Below are 19,723 nucleotides of genomic sequence, written 5' to 3'. Positions count from 1 at the left end.
ATACCCCCATCATCAGGGGTATAAGATCCAGGATGTTGGAGGAAGGGGAAATTGGACACACAAAAGCTCTTTTTTACCAAATAAAGAAGGGAGGACAAACCTTACATTGATTTCTTCTTTTTTTTTTATAGATTTAAACTGTAAAGCCCTAAATGTTTGCGGCCATAAATTTTTGCGATTTCACATCATTTTAACTATTTTGCGACCTTTTATTTTCGTGATTTGAGTTTCTTATGTAATTTGTTGAACCAAATTGCCGAATGTATTTCGCCTCCGCTGAACGTCAAACAACAATTGAATAACGCCGAGTAAATTCCAGATAATGGATAGAGATTAATGTACTCTACCAAATTATTGCTGTTTCTACAAAACAACGAACGGACGCAACGCTCGCCTGCCGGCCGGGGGATGCATCTCTGTCGTGGTGGTGGAGGAGAGGCAATAGTATTTTTGCACACCATAAGCTAGGCTTACGCACATAGAATAATTACTTTATGGACACATTACAACTTATATGATTTAATGGACAAAGGACTCATCAAGCAAGTACACTATACATGTCATAAAAAATTACCCAAGAAATGACGTAAGCTTCTTTATTTCAATTCAAACATTATACATTATTTTAGCGATTAATCCTTCCACGGCGCCACGCGTGTCGATCGATCTGAGGAGGAATTTTATCATTGTTTGAGCGAGGCAGCGCAGGCCGAGTAGGGCCGGCCTAGGCCTAGCTAGAATCTTGAATTTCGGTCGGTTTATTTTTTATGTTTTAATTGAACCTGAACAAACAATATAAATAATAATCGAGGATGTTTCAAATGTTTTCATCGTAACCATTTTATTTTCATTTTTTAGGTTAGGCTAAATGTAGGCTGTAAAAAATATCATTGGGAATTTTGCAATTTTCGCGCGCCCTTTATTTTCGCGAAAGTCATGAAAATTTTGGGGGAGCGAAAATGTTAGGCTTTACAGCTTCGTAGTAGTATGCCTTTAAATTTACTTAATACTATAGTTACTTACAGTACAATAATTTCCTTCCAAATATGTTTTGCACTTACCTTACTAAGAATAATTTCAGGTGCAAGGTATTCTGGCGTTCCGCACAATGTCCACGTCCTTCCTTTGACGCGTTTAGCAAAACCAAAATCTGTCACCTAAAAAAAATATTTAAAAATTCATGATTTCTTTCTTTAGGAATAAAATCAATTATTTAATTATTAAATTACAAGTCCCCTAATGTCATAGAAATGTGTGCTAAATAAGATAAGATAAATCTTTATTGTCATGACCACAACAAGGCGAACATAAAATTTGTTTTCCTTGATACTTACTTACACACACACTATACAGAAACTAGAATTTAATTCGTCACTTTGACGAATTATAGGTGATTATTTTTATCATTTTACTGAAATTAATTTTTTTTTTTAAATGCACGTACGTTAACATACGATCAGAAAATGTTGATGTATGTCATCCTATTATACGCTTATAGTGCTGAGTTGTGCCTATTATATGCCATATACAATATGTACAGTATATAATGTATATCTATATACAGTGCAGCATATACAGTAGGTGAAATTACGGGACACACATCATGTTCTAATTTTTTGGCTGAAAAGCTTATTAGGATTAAGTTACAGTATTTGAAAGATATTGTGAAATTTTTGTGATTATTGACATTTAACTTTTTGAGATAATTGACACACAAAATCTCTACAGAAAGAAATAAATAATATTAAAGATTTCATACAATAACAATAGGTGATCATTTTATTCTAAATGATCACCTAAATATAGCAGTAATAAAAATCAATACATAAAGACAATATTATTAGACAAATTTACATGGTTACAAGGTGGATAAAATGCATAACTATCTTTGAAATGTTGATTTGGAGACGTGTATTTAGTTGTGGACAAATGATTTAAAATAAAACTATCAAAATTGTATTATTCCAGAAATGAAAATCTGAACTACTCTGCGAAAATGAAGATTTGCAAGAGTGAAAACAAAATCTTTTATTTACTCAACAATAAACAAAATGTCAAATGCAATAAAGGAACCAAGTAAACATTATTCTACTGCAGTTACTGCAGTAACATTTTGTTCATCTAGCAAGCTTTTTCTGGGTAATCATACAGTACACACTGGTTATTGCTATGGCAGCCTTATAACTTCTACATTGAGTCAAACTACAATCACAATGTTTTTGCAATAAAATTATTAAACAAATTATTACAGTAACTGCAGTTAATTTGAACATGATTCCTGTCACACTAAAACCTGGCATCAATTTGAAATCTTTGTTTAAGAGTATTGTTAAAAATAAACCGCTGGAAATGTCTCTTGATACTTCACAGAATAATGTTCTGACAACCTGTCAAGTAGAGCTAAAAATAACCACAAGCTGCTAATCTAGACTTAAATGGCACAATATGTGGTATAGACAAGCACAAACCAGCCAAATCCTTAATCAAGATATAACCTAAAATAGGCACAAACACGTTTTTAAAATGCAATGTCTTTTAATAGACTGGATTTTGACAATCACCATACTGTGAACTAATGCTGTTTTATTAAAGGAATTATAAAGGCCCTTTTCTAATTAAAGAAAACGTTAAAAATAAACCATTTTTTAATACCACTGTAGCTTATCCAAAAAAAAAATTACATAATAAAGGTTGAATTAAATTAAAAAAGAAACAGCATGTTATCAACTTATGGCCAGAATTATAAGGAAAAACCCACAGCATGTACTGTAAGTGAGAATTACAGAAACCCATGCTTTTCAAACATAAGTTTAAAGGGTAGTATTACACTAATGTTGGGCATCAGAACTCAACAGAATTTGAATTAGTAAGCAAGCATGTCAAGCCACAGTGCCACTACCATTTACAACTCTATTTAATGGCTACTTACATTACAATTCAGTCTACATATGTAGAAAAACAATACAATGATTCTGAAATTTCAACAAACTAAGAAGTCTCACGATGCAATCAAATTGTATTCCGATATCGTGTTACCAAATTTATTTGAATAAAGGCCTTAGGTTTTTATTATTCGCAAGAGTTTTTAGGGGGAGTGGACGTCTATTCGAGGCGTTTAATTTTTTGGCTGTAATTTGGTAACATGTATAATCACAATTCCCCCGATTTATATCAAGATTGATAAAATTAAAATGCAGTAACAATTGTATCAAAATGCTTTGTAAATTGTAGATCATGGAAGTCAATGAATTCTAATACAAATAGAAATCAATATTGTGCCTAATGTATGCTTGTGGGTTTTTACCTAAAATAAATACCAATGGTTTTTATTTTAATAAATATGATAATACCTAGTTGCTTTTTCTTTTAAATAATCCTATGTCTACATCTTTAAAAAAAATGGTAATTTACAAAATATTTATGCAGAATTAATATTTTCTTAGCAAAGGTTTTCAAGAACATACAATACTGTACAGTAGTTACAAACAGCAAAGAAATGTTCAATAGACACCACTTTACTTTTGTTTACCTGTATGCAAGCAAACACAATTAATCACTAGGGAAATTTGCTAACGGCAAATAAATAATTAATAGCTATAAAGTTCATTATTTACATTGAAAGCTGACAACTATAAGGAAATATATGAATGAAATCTAAGTACATTGTTTACTATTTTTTATTTGTGAGACCTTTTTCTTAATTTGACAATTTGGATAAATTATTCTTATTTAGTATAATAGTAAGTAAAATATAACAAAAAGTATTAAAAGAAAATTCTGAGTTAAAAGCATCTAATTTAAAAGAATGTATGATTTATATAGAATATGTGTAAAGCACAAAAATTAAGGCTTGCGATGAAAGAATTTACTCATTCAAAAGTGGCATAAAATTAATATTATATATAAATATATTCAAGAATTGAATTGTGTATATATTTTTAACTGCATTTTCATGAATATTAATTATCTTTATTTTGTTATCAACCTCTTACTTAGTCTTAGTAAAAATTTAATTTCCTATATCAATATCATGCATATGGTAATGACAACTTAAGCAGGGAATTTATGCACAAGATTAGGTTGACATTAGTATAAAAAATAATACTATAAAGTAGACTTAAACAATAGGAAAAAAACAATTTTTTTTGTCAGTAATTTGCAAGCTTCTATTGAATTTATGATAGTTTTAACTGTAGGTAGAAACCAATAAATTATGATACTATGACAATTATTTATGTAGTTGTGCTAGCTAGATTGCATCTCTTTACAACCTACATTTTCAGTTAAATACGTATTTTAAGACCTTCCAATAAGATAAATTGTACATCACCTTGTAACCATCTACTAAAGACCAAACCTTATGATCACAGTGTGGTGGCATAGAAGTTGTTTTTTTTTAAAGGTATATTATAGTTTTTTTGCCTGTCTATTTTTTTACATGTTTACAAGTACATATGACAATAAATTAATATTCTTCTGAATCTGACAATTTTTTTCAAAGCTACACCTAATTAACTACCTTATACATAATGATACCTGTCGTCTCTATTAGATTACCACAACAATAATTATAATAAATTAAGTTACAAACGGAGATCAATTGTTTGCAAAGACATTCAGTTACAGTTGATTGGTTTTACTAGTAAGGAGGCTGTTAGAAAGGAAGGTGTTTTGTTTTACTTAATAGCACAAAGATTTAAAAAATAAATTCATGCGCCACTCCTTACTGTATCTGACAAGGATTTCCTTTACATTATTGACATTTTCATATTTTGTTTTATATGGTAATATTAAAATACTTATTCCTATAGACAAAGCTAAATACCATTTCATATATAGATTTGTTCTTAGTAGTAGAATCCTTATTATTAAAAAGTGACACTTTGTTGGTGCAGAACTTAACAGGGATTCTGTAGTACAATATCTCTTTTTCATGCATAGAATTTAACTATATTATAATAATCACCAGGAAAGGTCAATGCGATTCTATATTCCAATTGTTGCCCTCTTTTGTGTTTTAAACAATGAAACAATTTTGAGGATTAAAGTACAGTTTACATGCATTGTAGCATTTAATGCCTAATACTCTTGTTAAAATCAAGTAATCAGTGATTCAGTTATTCAATAAGATATTTGCATTGTCCTTTCCTATATAGGCATGTGCCACGACAGCAAAATACCGATAATTATTGTTTGCATGCATTAGTATCCATGTTATAGCAACTGTTCAACTTCTGGAAGGGGACGTTGTTTTTCAGAACGGACAATGTCCTAATGATAGTGTGTGGTTTGAAATAAAATTATGAGTTTTCGATTGTTCAAATTATGCATTATGTTATTTATCCCAAGTTATCCTCCAGCTCTGCAAAATTGAATTTAATATTTTTGCGACAACTGTACACTAATGCACAAGATCAAACCAAATTGGATTTGACAGCTTGACAAAAAACAAACAACGTACAGTATGTGTCTAAATGTACCTCTATATCACTCCATAAGACCCAAGTCCTAAAATAACTTTTGAATCTATATCTCAATACACACTTCACAATATGTTCTGTAACTAATGGTATTTAAAAACACACAATACAATTTAAGTATATGCTCCAGTTTAAAACTTATGGATTGATCAAAATGTCTTAATGGTGAATTGCACTTACTGAAATATATCCTTGTTCATCTATCAGCAAATTCTCTGGCTTTAGATCTCGATAGATGATATCTAAGAAATGGAGGTACTCAAAGGCTAAGACTATCTGGGCTGCATAGAATCGTGAGTGCGGTTCACTGAAAGATAAAACAAAATCAAATGTATTTATGAATTTACTATATTTTATAATTTAAAATAGACATTTGGTTTGGTTCAGGTTACTTTAGGAAACATAACATTTTTTGTAAATAGAAGCTTATTTAATACAACAACAATATAACCTATTTTTAAAGTATAGCTTTATATTTTAAAAACACAGGCTTCCATAAATAAAATTTCCCACCACTACAGTACTGTACGTCTGCACTGCAACATAGAAAATATCAGAATGAAATCCTATTCTTACAAGTTATATATTGTTTATAATAAGTATGATTCTTGTATGTGAAATGGAAGACTTTGAAATTATACTGTATTTAACTTGTGGTGTTTCAAATTTTAAGTTTAAATTCTATTCCCTGTTCGGATCACATCGCTGTAAATATAATATGTCTGTAGGTTCAAAACATTTCTTTAAACATAATATGTTTCTGTTATTCATTGAAAAATGTTCTTCTACTCTATTTATAGATTAATAAATATTATCATTATGAAGATCTTTACATCACAATGATGCTATAAATAGCATTATAAAATAATAATGACTTTTATACTACTACAACCACTTTGATATTATAATGTTATAATTCAAGTACTGTATCAAATATTATACATATTTGTGTGGCTACACTAAATATGATCATGCTAATAATAACAATATGTAGCATTGTAAAAACATATCATTTTCACATCTGACCATAAATATAGAAAATAGTAAACAATACCAATAACAACAGTAAAAAGGTATTGATTATTCAAAATCAGTTACTTTATAACAATGTGTAATGTAAGTAGGTTTGGCTCATTTAGCACAAGAATACACATTCATCAAGCACAACTTACAGGTAATTTATGTCATATAAATTCTTTACAGGGACGACCTCAACAAATTAAATACTACCATACTACAGTCAATAATATTTGCAACAGACAACTAAATTGAATACTTTTCATGTCAATTATGCCTTTGTTCTCATTGCATAAAATTAAACATATATATGAAGTGTAGAAATACCATTGCATAGAAATCAAGTTCAGAATGGTGTATAAAGAATGAATTTGCGAAAATTGCAGATTTAACGGGCATATAGCTAATAATAATAATAATACATAGTTCATACCTGAACCGTCCGATTCGCCGTAAATGGGAGAACATTTCTCCACCTCTGATGTAATCTAGCACCATGTAAAGATTGGAGTTGTCCTATAGAATGACAAAATAACAATAATAATAGATAGATGTATATAGCGCAAATAAATGGTGTCGCTATGCGCTCAACAACAAAGAAAAAGAGTGGAAAAGTTCATATTCATTTATATGTTTGTATGTATTTGCATGTTTTATCGATGGCCCTTAATGATCAGTTACCTTCACGTGTGTTTGTTTGTTTGTTTGTGTGTTTGTTTGTTTGTTTGTCTGTTTGTTAGTTAGCAGGATTACTGAAAAAGTAATTACAAGATCTTTACCAAAATGAATAGACAGATAGATGTGGTCAAGGACCATTTCATTAAATTTTGGGACCATTTTGGACCACGGTCTCAATTCTGGACCATTTTTTAGTATACTTTTCAGACCTGCTAGTGTTAAAAGATAGGACAGAATTTTTCAAAAGCCGGCAAGCAGTCTCAAAGTAACAAGTAAACTACTTGTACAAAAAACTTTATTTTTGTACAAGAGGCAAGAGTTATAATTTGTAATTTTAAAACATAATTTGATTTAATGTGCACCTTTTTTGATGCGAGTAGTTTAAAAAACCTATTTCTTTTCAAATTCACTCGTTTGATTTTTGCGTTGCTGTTCTATTGTTAGTCAACTAAAGCTCAATTGAAAGGCTTGTTAAATAACCTTTGCACCAAACTCGCATACACATGCTTGTAGTGAAATTAGCCTAAATCACAAACAGCATTAAGACACAAACAAATATATATATATTTTTTCCTGGAGAAATCTTATGTAGGACAATTTTACAGCAGGCGGAGGTATGCACTCTGGGAGTGGCATTCTAGAAAGATGGTATTTAAAGATAATATAAAAGGATTTTAAAATAAAAAAAAATATATTTTGTATGAATCCTTTAAATGTGAATAAACAACACAGCAAAAATCAAATACCTAGTAGAACTTGAGAAATAAATAAATGAAATTTTGTTATAAAACTTCGTAAAATGGCTGACCAAATGACACGCCATCACAATTTCTATATTCATGACGTTCTATACGCATGTAAGTGATCGTCAAGTTTACAATTTCTATCCAAACGGTTGTATCCACCACATCAGCCATTATGTGATTGGTTAATAAATTTCAATACAGGCCAATCACAGTCTTCTCTCCGCTTTTGCGGACGTGACAAAAATGGAAGAAAAAACAAACATCGCTGGCTCTCTGTTATGGATTCTGGCTAGACTGGGCCTACTGGCTCCTTCCTCTACTACTACCTAGCCCTAGGCAGGTAACCGTGATGGGGGTTGTTTTCCAAAACTCTCCAATTCACAGAAACAACAACTCATAATCTTCCGATTAATATCACTATCCATTATATTATACAGTTGTAAAGAAAAGTAGGTCCAGTCCCCTATATTATGCCTGTTGAAGCTATTGTGCGACAGGAAAATTAAATGGCGTCTCCAAAAATGGAAAAATTGTATCTTTTATCGGTTCGTGTACATAGCTTTAAAGGATTGTCACTGAATATTTCGGTAAAAATGTATAAGAAATTTAAAACTTGATCTAAATAAAAGTTGCATGAAATATTTCATAATTTCAACGATATACGTTGCATTAATCATTTACAAATGAAGCTGTAAAGTGGATAAGTAAATATCAAAATAGTTTTGTCTCAGTGCACGATTAACCCCAAAATTCCTGTTCTCCTCTGTACAAAAGTGACATCACAAGGAGATTTTTTTTTTATTTCTTAAAGCCGTTTTATATTTAAAATTTCGCAGTAAAATTTAATTTCTTTTATTATTATTTGTTTGTGTTGACTTTTAACTTTCAAGGAAAATCAACTTGGATAACCTTTGGTTTGTTGCAAAAAAAAAAAAAAACAAGAATATTTGATATTAATTAAAAATGAAGAGTTTTCTTATCAACTTTTCCGACAATCAATTGAATTATTTATTTGGCGTTGCCAACACAAATCTGAGTAAGTTCCTAATGGTACTTTATACTTACACAGCAATAAATGTCACTCTTTAAAATCTAAAATCTTTTAAAATGGAATCGCTGACATAAATAGTCAAGTTTAGTTTATGGTAATATCTAGCGGGGAAAAAAATATTACCTTAAAATGAAACTCAAGTGTGACAAGGAAGGGAAAGCTGATGGCTTGGAGAATCTTCTTTTCATTCAATGTATGTTCAACTTGTTTTAATTTTACCACCTGTAAAATAAAAACAATGTATATAGAAATTAATTTTGGTTTTAATGCTTCTTTTGAAAACTTGGGAAAAGGAAAGGACGAGTTAGGGTACAGAGTGTGGGCAGAGGCAACGACTGCAGCCCAAACAGAGACTCGGTATGAGTCGTCCAAACCTGTGCCAGTAGGCTGCAAGTAGCAGGTCTTTCACTCATTTACATTTACTTTACAAATTCATTCATAGGGTTCAAATCATCTTTTATTCAGACAAGTTATAGTGTCAAAGGTTAGGTAAAAGAAATGATTTATCTATTGAAGTACAGTATTCTACTTATTCCTCCAGCTGTATTTAAACATGTTGATATGCTCACAACATTATGGTAGATAAATCAATACGACAGCAATTACAGAATGAACACTAAAACCAGAGAGTAGTTTCTGCTCAATTTCATGCTCAATCGCTACAAATAATTTTATGAATAACTGTACTTAGTTACTGCTAAAAATTCTTTTCAGCATCAAAACTGTTAAACAAATATTGTTATCATCAATTTGTAAATTAGGTTGTCATGGGTATTGAGTAAATTAGCACTTCGCAAAATCAAATACATTGTAAAATCATTTATACTTTATGCTTGTTTGACATTCAAACAAAAATAGTTACAGAATTGTTTGGTTTCATTCAAAATCATTCTGTAAATAAACAAAATTATTAGTGGAAATTTTCATTTGATTTGTAATATTAATAATCAAGATCTGAGTAAAAAACATATTCTGTAATGCATTTTTAGTGTAGCATTTGATGAATTGTACCATTTTGCTCTTCTCATAAAAAAAACCAATAAAGACAGAATATATATAATTTTTTAATGTTGTTCCTAGATCTATATTATAATAATTAAATATCTATACATTCAATACAGTATGAACTTAGTTGATGTTTGACTTTCCGAGTACATAATGTAAATGAGCCTGTGCGTTCTGACGGAATGTAAATGAGCCTGTGCGTTCTGATGGAATGTAAATGAGCCTGTGCGTTCTTTTGTGCAATAATTACTACAAGTTTGATTCATAATATAATAGTCATATACAATATGTATTTTAGACATCAGACTACTTTATTGTACTTGAAACAGACTCATGGTTTAAAATAGTTATGTAAATATGCAAATGAGCATCAAGGGATATTAATATTTGTAACTTGAGCTATTCATACCTGTACCTTTATAAACTTACAAAGTAATTCTAGTATTCAAATAATACTTTAGTATGTGATAAACTCTTGAAGCTAACTATATTTAGAAAATTAAATTTGACCTTTGTGACTCTGTATCATATCTATCCAACATTACCCGTCTCTATTAAAACATTATAAAAATAAAATGTTCATGGATATTGTTGAGCTGGTAAAAGACTAATGTGGCTATGCAGCCAAATCTCCTTCCATCCACCTAGTATATAATGTTTATTTTAAAGCCTTCTGTGTTTGATTTAATTTTTACCTAGAACCTACCTAAGAAGCATCTTTATACACTTTACTAGTACTGTACATACAGTCACATCTCCTAATTCAGGACTCTGTGAAGACCAGAAAGTCTACCAAAACCAGACTTTACTTGAAGTCCTAAAGGTCTCAGACTCTTTTTTACCATTAAAAGTACATGGAATATCAGACTTTCCAGAAAACCAGACATATATTAGGCCAGCCCAAGGGTGTCCGGTATTGGGAGAGTTCACTGTACTATTTAATGATCATATTCCCTCCTACATACCTGTATTTCCAATTAACAATTTTAACATGTTTTGAGGAGTAAATAAAAGCAATGATCGTATTTATTTTAGATCATTAATTGCAAAATTAGGCTATGAAAAAAATCAACATTCAGGAAATAAAGATAAAATAAAATGCATTGTGCACTTCCTGTGTTTATACTGTCAGTCAGGCTAATTAGTAATTTCTTATCTTCATACAATCTTGCTCACAACATCGGTTGAGAGCCGCTTACGTTCCACAAGACTAATTATTCCATTAATTTTCAAAATTCATAACACAACTCTGCAATACATACAATAGAATACAGTTTTTATGTGGGCTTTGTTTTAAAAGTAAAACCAGGAACTTTCTAATAAAACCATAAACGCATGCAGCAAACGTCAATGGTACAATAAAGAATGCCACCACGCCTTTTGATGTCAGCCTTTGTAATATTGCTGACATTATTTACTAACCTTATTTTTATCCAAGATTTTCATTGCGTAATATCTTTGTGTGGCTTTATGTTGTACTAACATGACTCTACCAAAAGAACCCGTGCCCAAGGTTTTAAGCCTTTCGAACTCTTCCAAACCTGCTGTATTCTGTAACGAAAACAAAATAATGATACACAGTTTCATATGAAATATGCCATTGCAACAAATCATGATAAGGATGTTTTTTACATTTGAAACAAATTTAGATTGTAACATTACAAAACATAATACCAATACCCAAAGATTTGACTACTATTTAATACTGTTATTTTATTTTCTGTTCATTTACTATATCTATCTGTTTGTTATCTGCTTATTATCATCATATTGAATGTTTATGGAATTGAAAGAGTCCTCTGTCCACCAGTTATAACTATGTGAACATGAAAAATGTAATAGGTAAATAGATGCAAGTAAACTAGATACTCAAAGAGTAAAGGAGTATACCACAAATTTCATATTTTAAATTGTTAATATTATTTTTCATACTGCGTGTAAGAGATGTTGACATTTTAGACAAGAATGTGTATTCATTTACCTTTGGTGCATTCTCCCATTTCTTGGTGAATTCATCCTTAGCTTTTATCAAGAAATCTCGCACTGCAAGATAAATATAAATTTACATTTAAAATCAAAACATGAATAATTCATTCAGTCATAAAAAGATGAATTATTGTTCTTTATACTCACTGTAAATAACAATCATCTTATCTTAATATCACATGTTTAATAAAAAGGGTTTTTATTTTTTGTATTGATCTTTAAACACGATACTGAAGGCCCAATCGCTAAAACTAACCATGTATAGTTTACCAATAAAATTATCAGGTGTGGACGATTGCGATATTTCAATAAAATTTACGTTGGAAAACTATTACCAAGATAATTTGACCAAGATACTGAACACAATGATGAGCCTTGATAAAATTAATGACAAAAACTCAATGAGTTTAATCAGGAGTCTGGTAAATACTGCAATTAGTATACAAATAATGAATGTTAAAAAGAAATAATAAAATTAAATACTACTTTAGCTTTGACAGTAGTCCAATGGTCCTTAAATAATAATGTAATTATATTTGATTACAATTCTATAATAATATACAGTACAGTATATGGTAGGATGTACATTAGTCTTTTGGATTAGACTGACAATATAAATACTATAAAAATGTTTTCAATATTGTAAGCTTTATTCAGGTATATTAACTGTCGCCAGACTTGCAGCATCCCTCGCTCCGATACATTTCATGATTTTGTACATGAGTAAACATTAGGGAAAGATGACTGAGCTTGCTTGATTAACCTACGGGACCTTAGTTTTGCAGTAATGCAAAGCTGAAACATACAAACAGTTCATCATTAATTATCAAGTGATGAGGATACTCACTGATGCATGACAGGGCAAAGGGCAAAGGGCACATACATGAACTTCCAGTCAACCTTAATCTATCTTTAGAGTACCGTACTCTGAACTTAATATAAAAAATTAATAGTCACACCTCTATTTAAGACTTTAATTTAAAAATAGTATCCCTCTGTGAGAGAGTTTATAAATTAAATGAGTTGCAAAATGTACTACTACTACTACTACTATACTTGTACTTCATATTGTACTGTAATTACTAAAATCTTAGTCACAGATCTGAACATTTACTGTACTCTAAAGTGTACGGTACTATTTACAGTCCATATTAAAGGGTTTTGCAAATTGTGAAGTTTATAAAGTGAGATGTTATTTATATTTAAACAGTAAATACGGTAATATTGATTGAATTTTTTATTCAATTTGTCATTTTTAACTTAATAATCAATATTACTTCAATGAAGGAATTCACAGTTTACTGGCAGTGAAATGAATATACCCCAATTCACTTAACTCCCTAAGGGGTAGTTTTTCAAAATAGGTAACAACAAAAGATATCAACATTTCTTATCAAATATACAATACATAACTGACAGCAAATAGCATGCTTTTTATTTTGTTTAACCAAGTGAATCTCTCTAGATGAAATTAACCGAAGTAAAATGGCTGATATAAGCCATGTAATTAAATCAATCTATTTCTATCCACACAGTACTATTATCAAAAAACTGACATTTTTCGAAATTCTTAACACATGTTTTTCTTCTCAGAAATGTTATCATTTTATTTAGTAAGAAATATAATACACAAGGGTACGTCATTACTGAGGATTCTTATCAGGTTCTGAGATAAAAAACGAAAATTATTAATTGCTATTAGTATTAATAAAAAATATAATCCCTGGCGGATCATATCATAACAAAACAGCTATGAATAAATTAAGGTCATTAAACTATCTTTTAATAAAAACAACAGTAATGTGATCATGTACAGTATAGCATTATTTATAAGTAAATTCTCCAAAGAGATTGTAACACTGACATCATTGCTACACTATTATGGCACACAATATAGTTAACAATAAACATTGCCAATTAATATTTTCTTTTTTAATGTAAAATGTTTGTATTAAAGGATTAGATTTGAAAACTACTGTAAATGATAAAATAAAATCTTTCTAATTTCCTGCATGTCCGTCATTTACAATTTCTTACATACAACATACAATCCCAATTTGTAATTTGCTAACTGAAGTAGTTGCCACTTATTTCACCATATTGATTTTCAAAAAGCTAATCAGTTACAATTTTTCATTAATTCTTTCTTGGCCTGCAGTTAGCAATAGTAGCAATAGTAGCACAGTCTGGCTTTTCACAATACATGTATTGACGATACATGCACGTTGTAATATTTATATTAAAATCAGAAAAAAGCACTTAGAAATATTTGTCATGTTCATTTTATGCATCCTTCTCATCCACTTTTTATTTCAACCCAAACATTAAATATTTTTGACCTTTATACGAAACACACTGCTATATTTATGTATCAATATAAACATAATCTATTACCTGAATCATTTAATAACTTATTTAGTACATCTGCCTCATTCCATAATTACTCAACTAGAAACAGGTCAAACTACTGTCCACAACTAAAACGCACCAAAGTCGGACAGCAATGTATTTCCTACCAAGGAACACATATTTGGAACAATTTAACAGACTATATAAAACAATCCCCCACTTTAAGTTTGTTTAAACAGAGATTAAAGCAATATTATAACAATAGAAATATTTAAGTTAAGTAAATCACATTATGTTATTTTGGTTTGTTCTTTTTGTGTGTACTAATTGTTTGATCTTTTTGTTAGGGTTACATGCTTAAAGCACTTGTGCTTATTTTGTATCCCATTCCATTATCTTATTATTTGTATTGTATTTGTATATGTTTTTATTTTGATTATGGAATAAAAATGTCGATGAATTGAAATATTGATTTTTATGATTTTATTGATAACTATCAATCACAATTTAAATACAAGAAGCAAATCGCAGCTCTGCAATCGTTTAAAAATTTGATCTAACTGTATTTTTCTCTTGCTTCTTGTGATATTGTAGTCTTTAAAAACGTTTTCATAATTTTCCATTTTTATTGTTTATATTTGTAATTTGTAAGTGTTAACTGGACTTCAAGGAAGAACAATGTACAAATATTGAATGAATATCCAGAATAAAGAAAGATTTCTATCTATTTATCTATATTAAACTACCTTGATGCCCTAAATATGTTGTTATTAGCACATTAGTGAGCTGCTAACCAAGATACTAATATAATATTAATAATACCTGTGAAAAGGTTGAGACATTTAGCTGAAGTCATCATTGGCAACCATTAGACATAATCTAAACACTATAATATACAGAAATAAACAGTAAATTACACCCCAGAGAGATATAATGTTTTGACTAGACAAGTGCTATACAAAAACATTTTATCTATCATTAACTATCATCTTGTTCTCAGAAACAGAAATGTAGCATCATCTATCAAACTACAGTATAACTGTCAATGTACTATAACACATACTGTAAGTAAAATTATGTTTAAAAAAACATACTGTACATGAATATGCATTTAGCTTTAAAGCATTAAATGCTAAAAATAGAATTTGGCATATCATCATAATCAGAGTTAAATAAAACTGAGGTGGTGAAATGGAACTTGCCAATGCCGAAAATAGCACTGCATTACTCACAAGCTAAATTAACCAACGTTCTATTCATTCCTTTAATTACATTTCATATCTAGCTGTTAATTCTACAGTATGAACAATTAAAGAGATACAATACTGAGACAAAGAAGCAATATGAATATTCATGACACAACACATGAATACGCAAATTTACATTTTTATTCAGTCATCAGAGAAAAGCTATTAGTATCAATATTTTACAAAAGCTTTCGCTTGAAATATTTCTTCAGAGGCTTTCGTTTGAAATATTTTACACTAAAGCTTTCACTTGAAATATTTCTACAATATTACAATTAGTGTTCGTATTTATTATAAGTAAAGTAGTACTGTATAATGGGGATTTATTTTTATTTGGAATGTCAAGAACTCTACATAAATTTTCTTTCTAAATGTTATGTTAACAATGTACATTTTAGGTTGATTCGATTTTTTATCTATTTAATTTTTTAATTTTTTTTGTAACAAAATATTAATGAAATATTTGTGTTTTGGCATTGTTTGTAGTGAATCTTAAATTAAAAAAAAAACAATAGATTGAATATTATGTTATGTCTTTCATTCAACATATTACTGGAAAAAAATCTATAATAAAATATTTCAATAATTTTTCAAATCAGAAAAATTCATTAAATTGCTAAATATTATTAAGAAAAAGGTTTTACAATTTGCATCATTCCAAAATGCCAAAAAAATTATAAAGGTACCTTTAATAAACAAATTCATTATAAAACTATAGAGAACTAAATTATTCTTCATGAGTCATGCTTTAATAGGAAAATAGAACAACATAGAATTGAAATAATAACTACCAAAAACCCCCTAGAGGCAGTACAAGAGTATAATTGCTAAATGTTTGCTAATTCAAAAACAATAAAACAAAAACTTACTCCGTAGTCTCATTATAAAACATGATGCTGTGTCCGCAATTGTAAAAAGAAAATCCATACCCCTTAATAAATTGTTAGCCTAAGATACGAAGCCGGTTGTGGCATATTTGTTACAGTTTCACTCCACCACATGCCTTACACAAGGCTAGCTCGCTTAGCTCTTTCTAAATGCTTTTGCTTATGAATGCTACCAAATAGGTTAATCGTATGAGCGAGATATTGACTATTTCTGAGGTAATGAATAAATTCATTGATCAGATCAGAGACAAGGAAAGAGCAAGTGCATAGGCACATAGATCAAATGCATAGTATATAATAATCTATGCAGGAGGATTCAGATTACATAATATACTGTACATCTTCATTTTCATTTCAAATATCATCTCCATATAATTTTGTTACAGAAATTATGAATTTGTTAAGATTACTAGACATGTCAGTTAAAATATATTAAGATGTAGAGCCACTGTCATGACGGATTTCTGGAATCGTATCGATACAAAACAATAAAAAAAAAAAATTTAATACAAAACATGTCTACTGTAAATAAAGTAATCACAGAAATTATGAAAAAAACATTAAAATATTTAAAAATATACATAATATAATATGACAAGTTTACATGAACACAATATTTTCAGTTTAAAAAAAAAGAAAACTGACAAATTTTATTCTTTCAATAGTGGAAGGTAGGCTACTACTATACAGAATATGACTTTCCCCACTTGTTTATTTAGGCTGCTAAGATAATAAATAGCCTTAGCAATTACTGTATTAGTAAACATTTCGATAATATTATAAGGAACACCAGTACCTTCTGACAATGGAAGAAGATATACTGTACAGTACATAATTATTTACTAAAAAGTCACTAGACCTACGTTTTTTTTAAACCTATTTTAAGGTCACACACCACATTTTATGTAACATGGCCGCAATCGCATGTGCAAATTTGAGTTAGTGTTTACCGACTGACCGACATAGTGAGCTATAGTCGCGTAAATAAATACTATATGGACCTATTGCGATAAATGTTTTCGACTTTAAATGGTTAATAATTTAAGCGGGCAGCTATAAATACCTTACCAGAAGGCATCTAGCGTGGATTGATATTTTCATTATGTGATGTACCCACTTCAATCGGTTGTGTGAAAGGTTAAACAAATAAAAGAACCGTAACTTTTCAGTGAAAATAGCAGGTCTTCCCCAATTTAACAGAAAAAAGAAAGGCAATTAATTCAGTAACGACATAACGCCGGGTAAAGGCCAATTTACACAGACGAGCGGTAACGGTAAGCGGTAAAGTTGTGCGGAAAACGCAAAAATAGAATCTATGTTATTTCTTATGACCATTTACACAGAAACAGATTCGATTTTTTTAAAATACCGCACGGTAATTATGGACTCTGGCCAACCAACGACATGATTGAAATGATGTCATCTATCAACAACTCTTTTTTTGCGTCCGCCGAGTCAAAGACGACAATACGAGTGCCATAGTAGGCCTAGCCTAGTTTTGCAACTTCTTTTTATTCAGAAATACAAACACATATGACGTGACTAATTGTTCATTTAAGGATAGTGAAAAGAAAATATCCATTTTGGTACGTTATTAGGCAACAAGTCTCTCTAAAACTTAGGTCTGTGCGTGCTAGGCCTACTGACAGTCAGTCACATCCAGGCCAGCAGTGACTGTAACATGCATTAGCCTCGAGGCCTACACGTACCTACTTTCCACCACTCTGTTTGCGAACTCCGCGCGCTGTGTAAATGGAAAAAGCCACGCGGTTTTTCGCTTACAATTACCGCTACCGCTCGTCTGTTTAAATTGGCCTTTAGGCCTAAAGCTAGCATATATGATGTTCCTACGTTATCGCTCTGTACCAACCAGCTAGGCCTATACAGTACAGCTAAGTCTAGCTAAGCTAGGCCTAAGAGACCGTCCACGAGAGGACATTCGACACATGCTACTTAAGTAGTTCATTATTCTCTCTTTTTATCATGATTAACCATAAAATTAAACGTACATTTAATTAACACAAGAAATGACCTGGTTTAATGTTTTTAAAGTAATATGCATTATTTTTACAAACCAAATGTCAGGTCTTCAATAATTATAACATACATGCTTCATGTCAAGGGTCATCTTTCAAAATTTTGAAGATTAGATTGTTGTAGATATAAATTCATGTAAAATTTAGACCGTAAGTATGTTATGACATCATCATACGGCCATCTGAAATTTAAATATTAGATTTTTGTCTCTTTTGACACAGTCACATTCAATAGAGCGCATATTGTGTTACGTTTTCTTCCAATTGTCAATATGTTATTACCGTACTGACGCGGGTATAAGCCCAGCCCCCTTGAACATGAAATCACGTCAAGTTTGGGAGGTGGGCTTTTACCCGAGGATCCAAAAATGCAGATGTCAAAAACAGCACATGTACACTGTGCGAGCGAGCGCCCTCACGTGTACGACGTTGCCTCTAAATACACGAGGTGTAGAGTGTCGGAAAATTAAGCTTATAGTTCGTGTAATTTATCGTAGAATATCTTATTTTAAACATCAATTGAACAAGAATTTATCAAGCAGAAAAGCAAGTATACAATGTTCATTAAATAGAAATGTACCAAAGAAATTTAATAAGCTTGTTTATGGCAGACGATACCAAATAGTGGTTTTCCGTTTTGGCGACTTGTAGCGTCGTGTGTGAAGCGATCTTCGACCGCGATGGAGTGCCAACAAAACAGGACCGCTAGGCCTCATATGGCCTAGCGTATATTAGCCTAGCTTGGTTATGATCAAAGGTAGGTGTATTCGGTGTATGGATGTCGCCAAATACAAATAATGTATTACGACACACACTGTAGATCTTCGAATTAATGGGTGGGCTTATACCCGAGTATGGGCTTATACCCGAGTATGGGCTTATACCCGCGTCAGTACGGTACTCAAACAATTCTCCTTCATAAATATAACTTTATTTTTAATTTCAAAAGGTCATCATATTCAAACAATTAAGAAAATGCGAGTGGTGTAAAATAAAAACTAACCATCAACTAAACCGTTTACAATGCCAATACCGTCAACTGTTGACGCTTGTTGAATGATTTTGATCGATGCTATGCTGTTTGTACAACCATTGTGGTACAGCCTACTATAGACTAAACTAAGCCTAATAAAGCATGTGCATGTTATGATGTGCTGTATGATAGCCTAACTCGTCAATGTGACGAGTTCAACGACATTTTTCATTGAAACTTAAGAAAATGATAATTCATATCAAGTGAG

At 30.6% G+C, this 19,723-nt stretch overlaps 1 protein-coding gene across 3 annotated transcripts in view; it reads right to left on the bottom strand.

The window, feature by feature from the left end:
* The window catches only part of LOC140052598 (cAMP-dependent protein kinase catalytic subunit beta), a 50,938-nt gene that overhangs the window by 9,044 nt on the left and 22,171 nt on the right, over positions 1-19,723 (bottom strand). For 2 of the 3 annotated variants that reach the window (XM_072098237.1, XM_072098239.1), the window contains 6 exons: positions 11,959-12,020; positions 11,400-11,528; positions 9,096-9,194; positions 6,931-7,013; positions 5,661-5,787; positions 1,062-1,157 (listed from right to left, as the gene is read on the bottom strand). In XM_072098237.1, the coding sequence (XP_071954338.1) occupies positions 1,062-1,157; positions 5,661-5,787; positions 6,931-7,013; positions 9,096-9,194; positions 11,400-11,528; positions 11,959-12,020 (596 nt within the window). Of the gene's footprint in view, positions 1-1,061; positions 1,158-5,660; positions 5,788-6,930; positions 7,014-9,095; positions 9,195-11,399; positions 11,529-11,958; positions 12,021-16,428; positions 16,577-19,723 lie in introns of those variants that run through there. The other variant, XM_072098238.1, reaches the window with a different exon arrangement.

Source organism: Antedon mediterranea, chromosome 6, assembly GCF_964355755.1.
Source record: "Antedon mediterranea chromosome 6, ecAntMedi1.1, whole genome shotgun sequence".
NCBI lineage: Eukaryota > Metazoa > Echinodermata > Crinoidea > Comatulida > Antedonidae > Antedon > Antedon mediterranea.
Note: the sequence above shows the minus strand (reverse complement) of the source record. Positions and strands in the feature narration are given on the sequence as shown.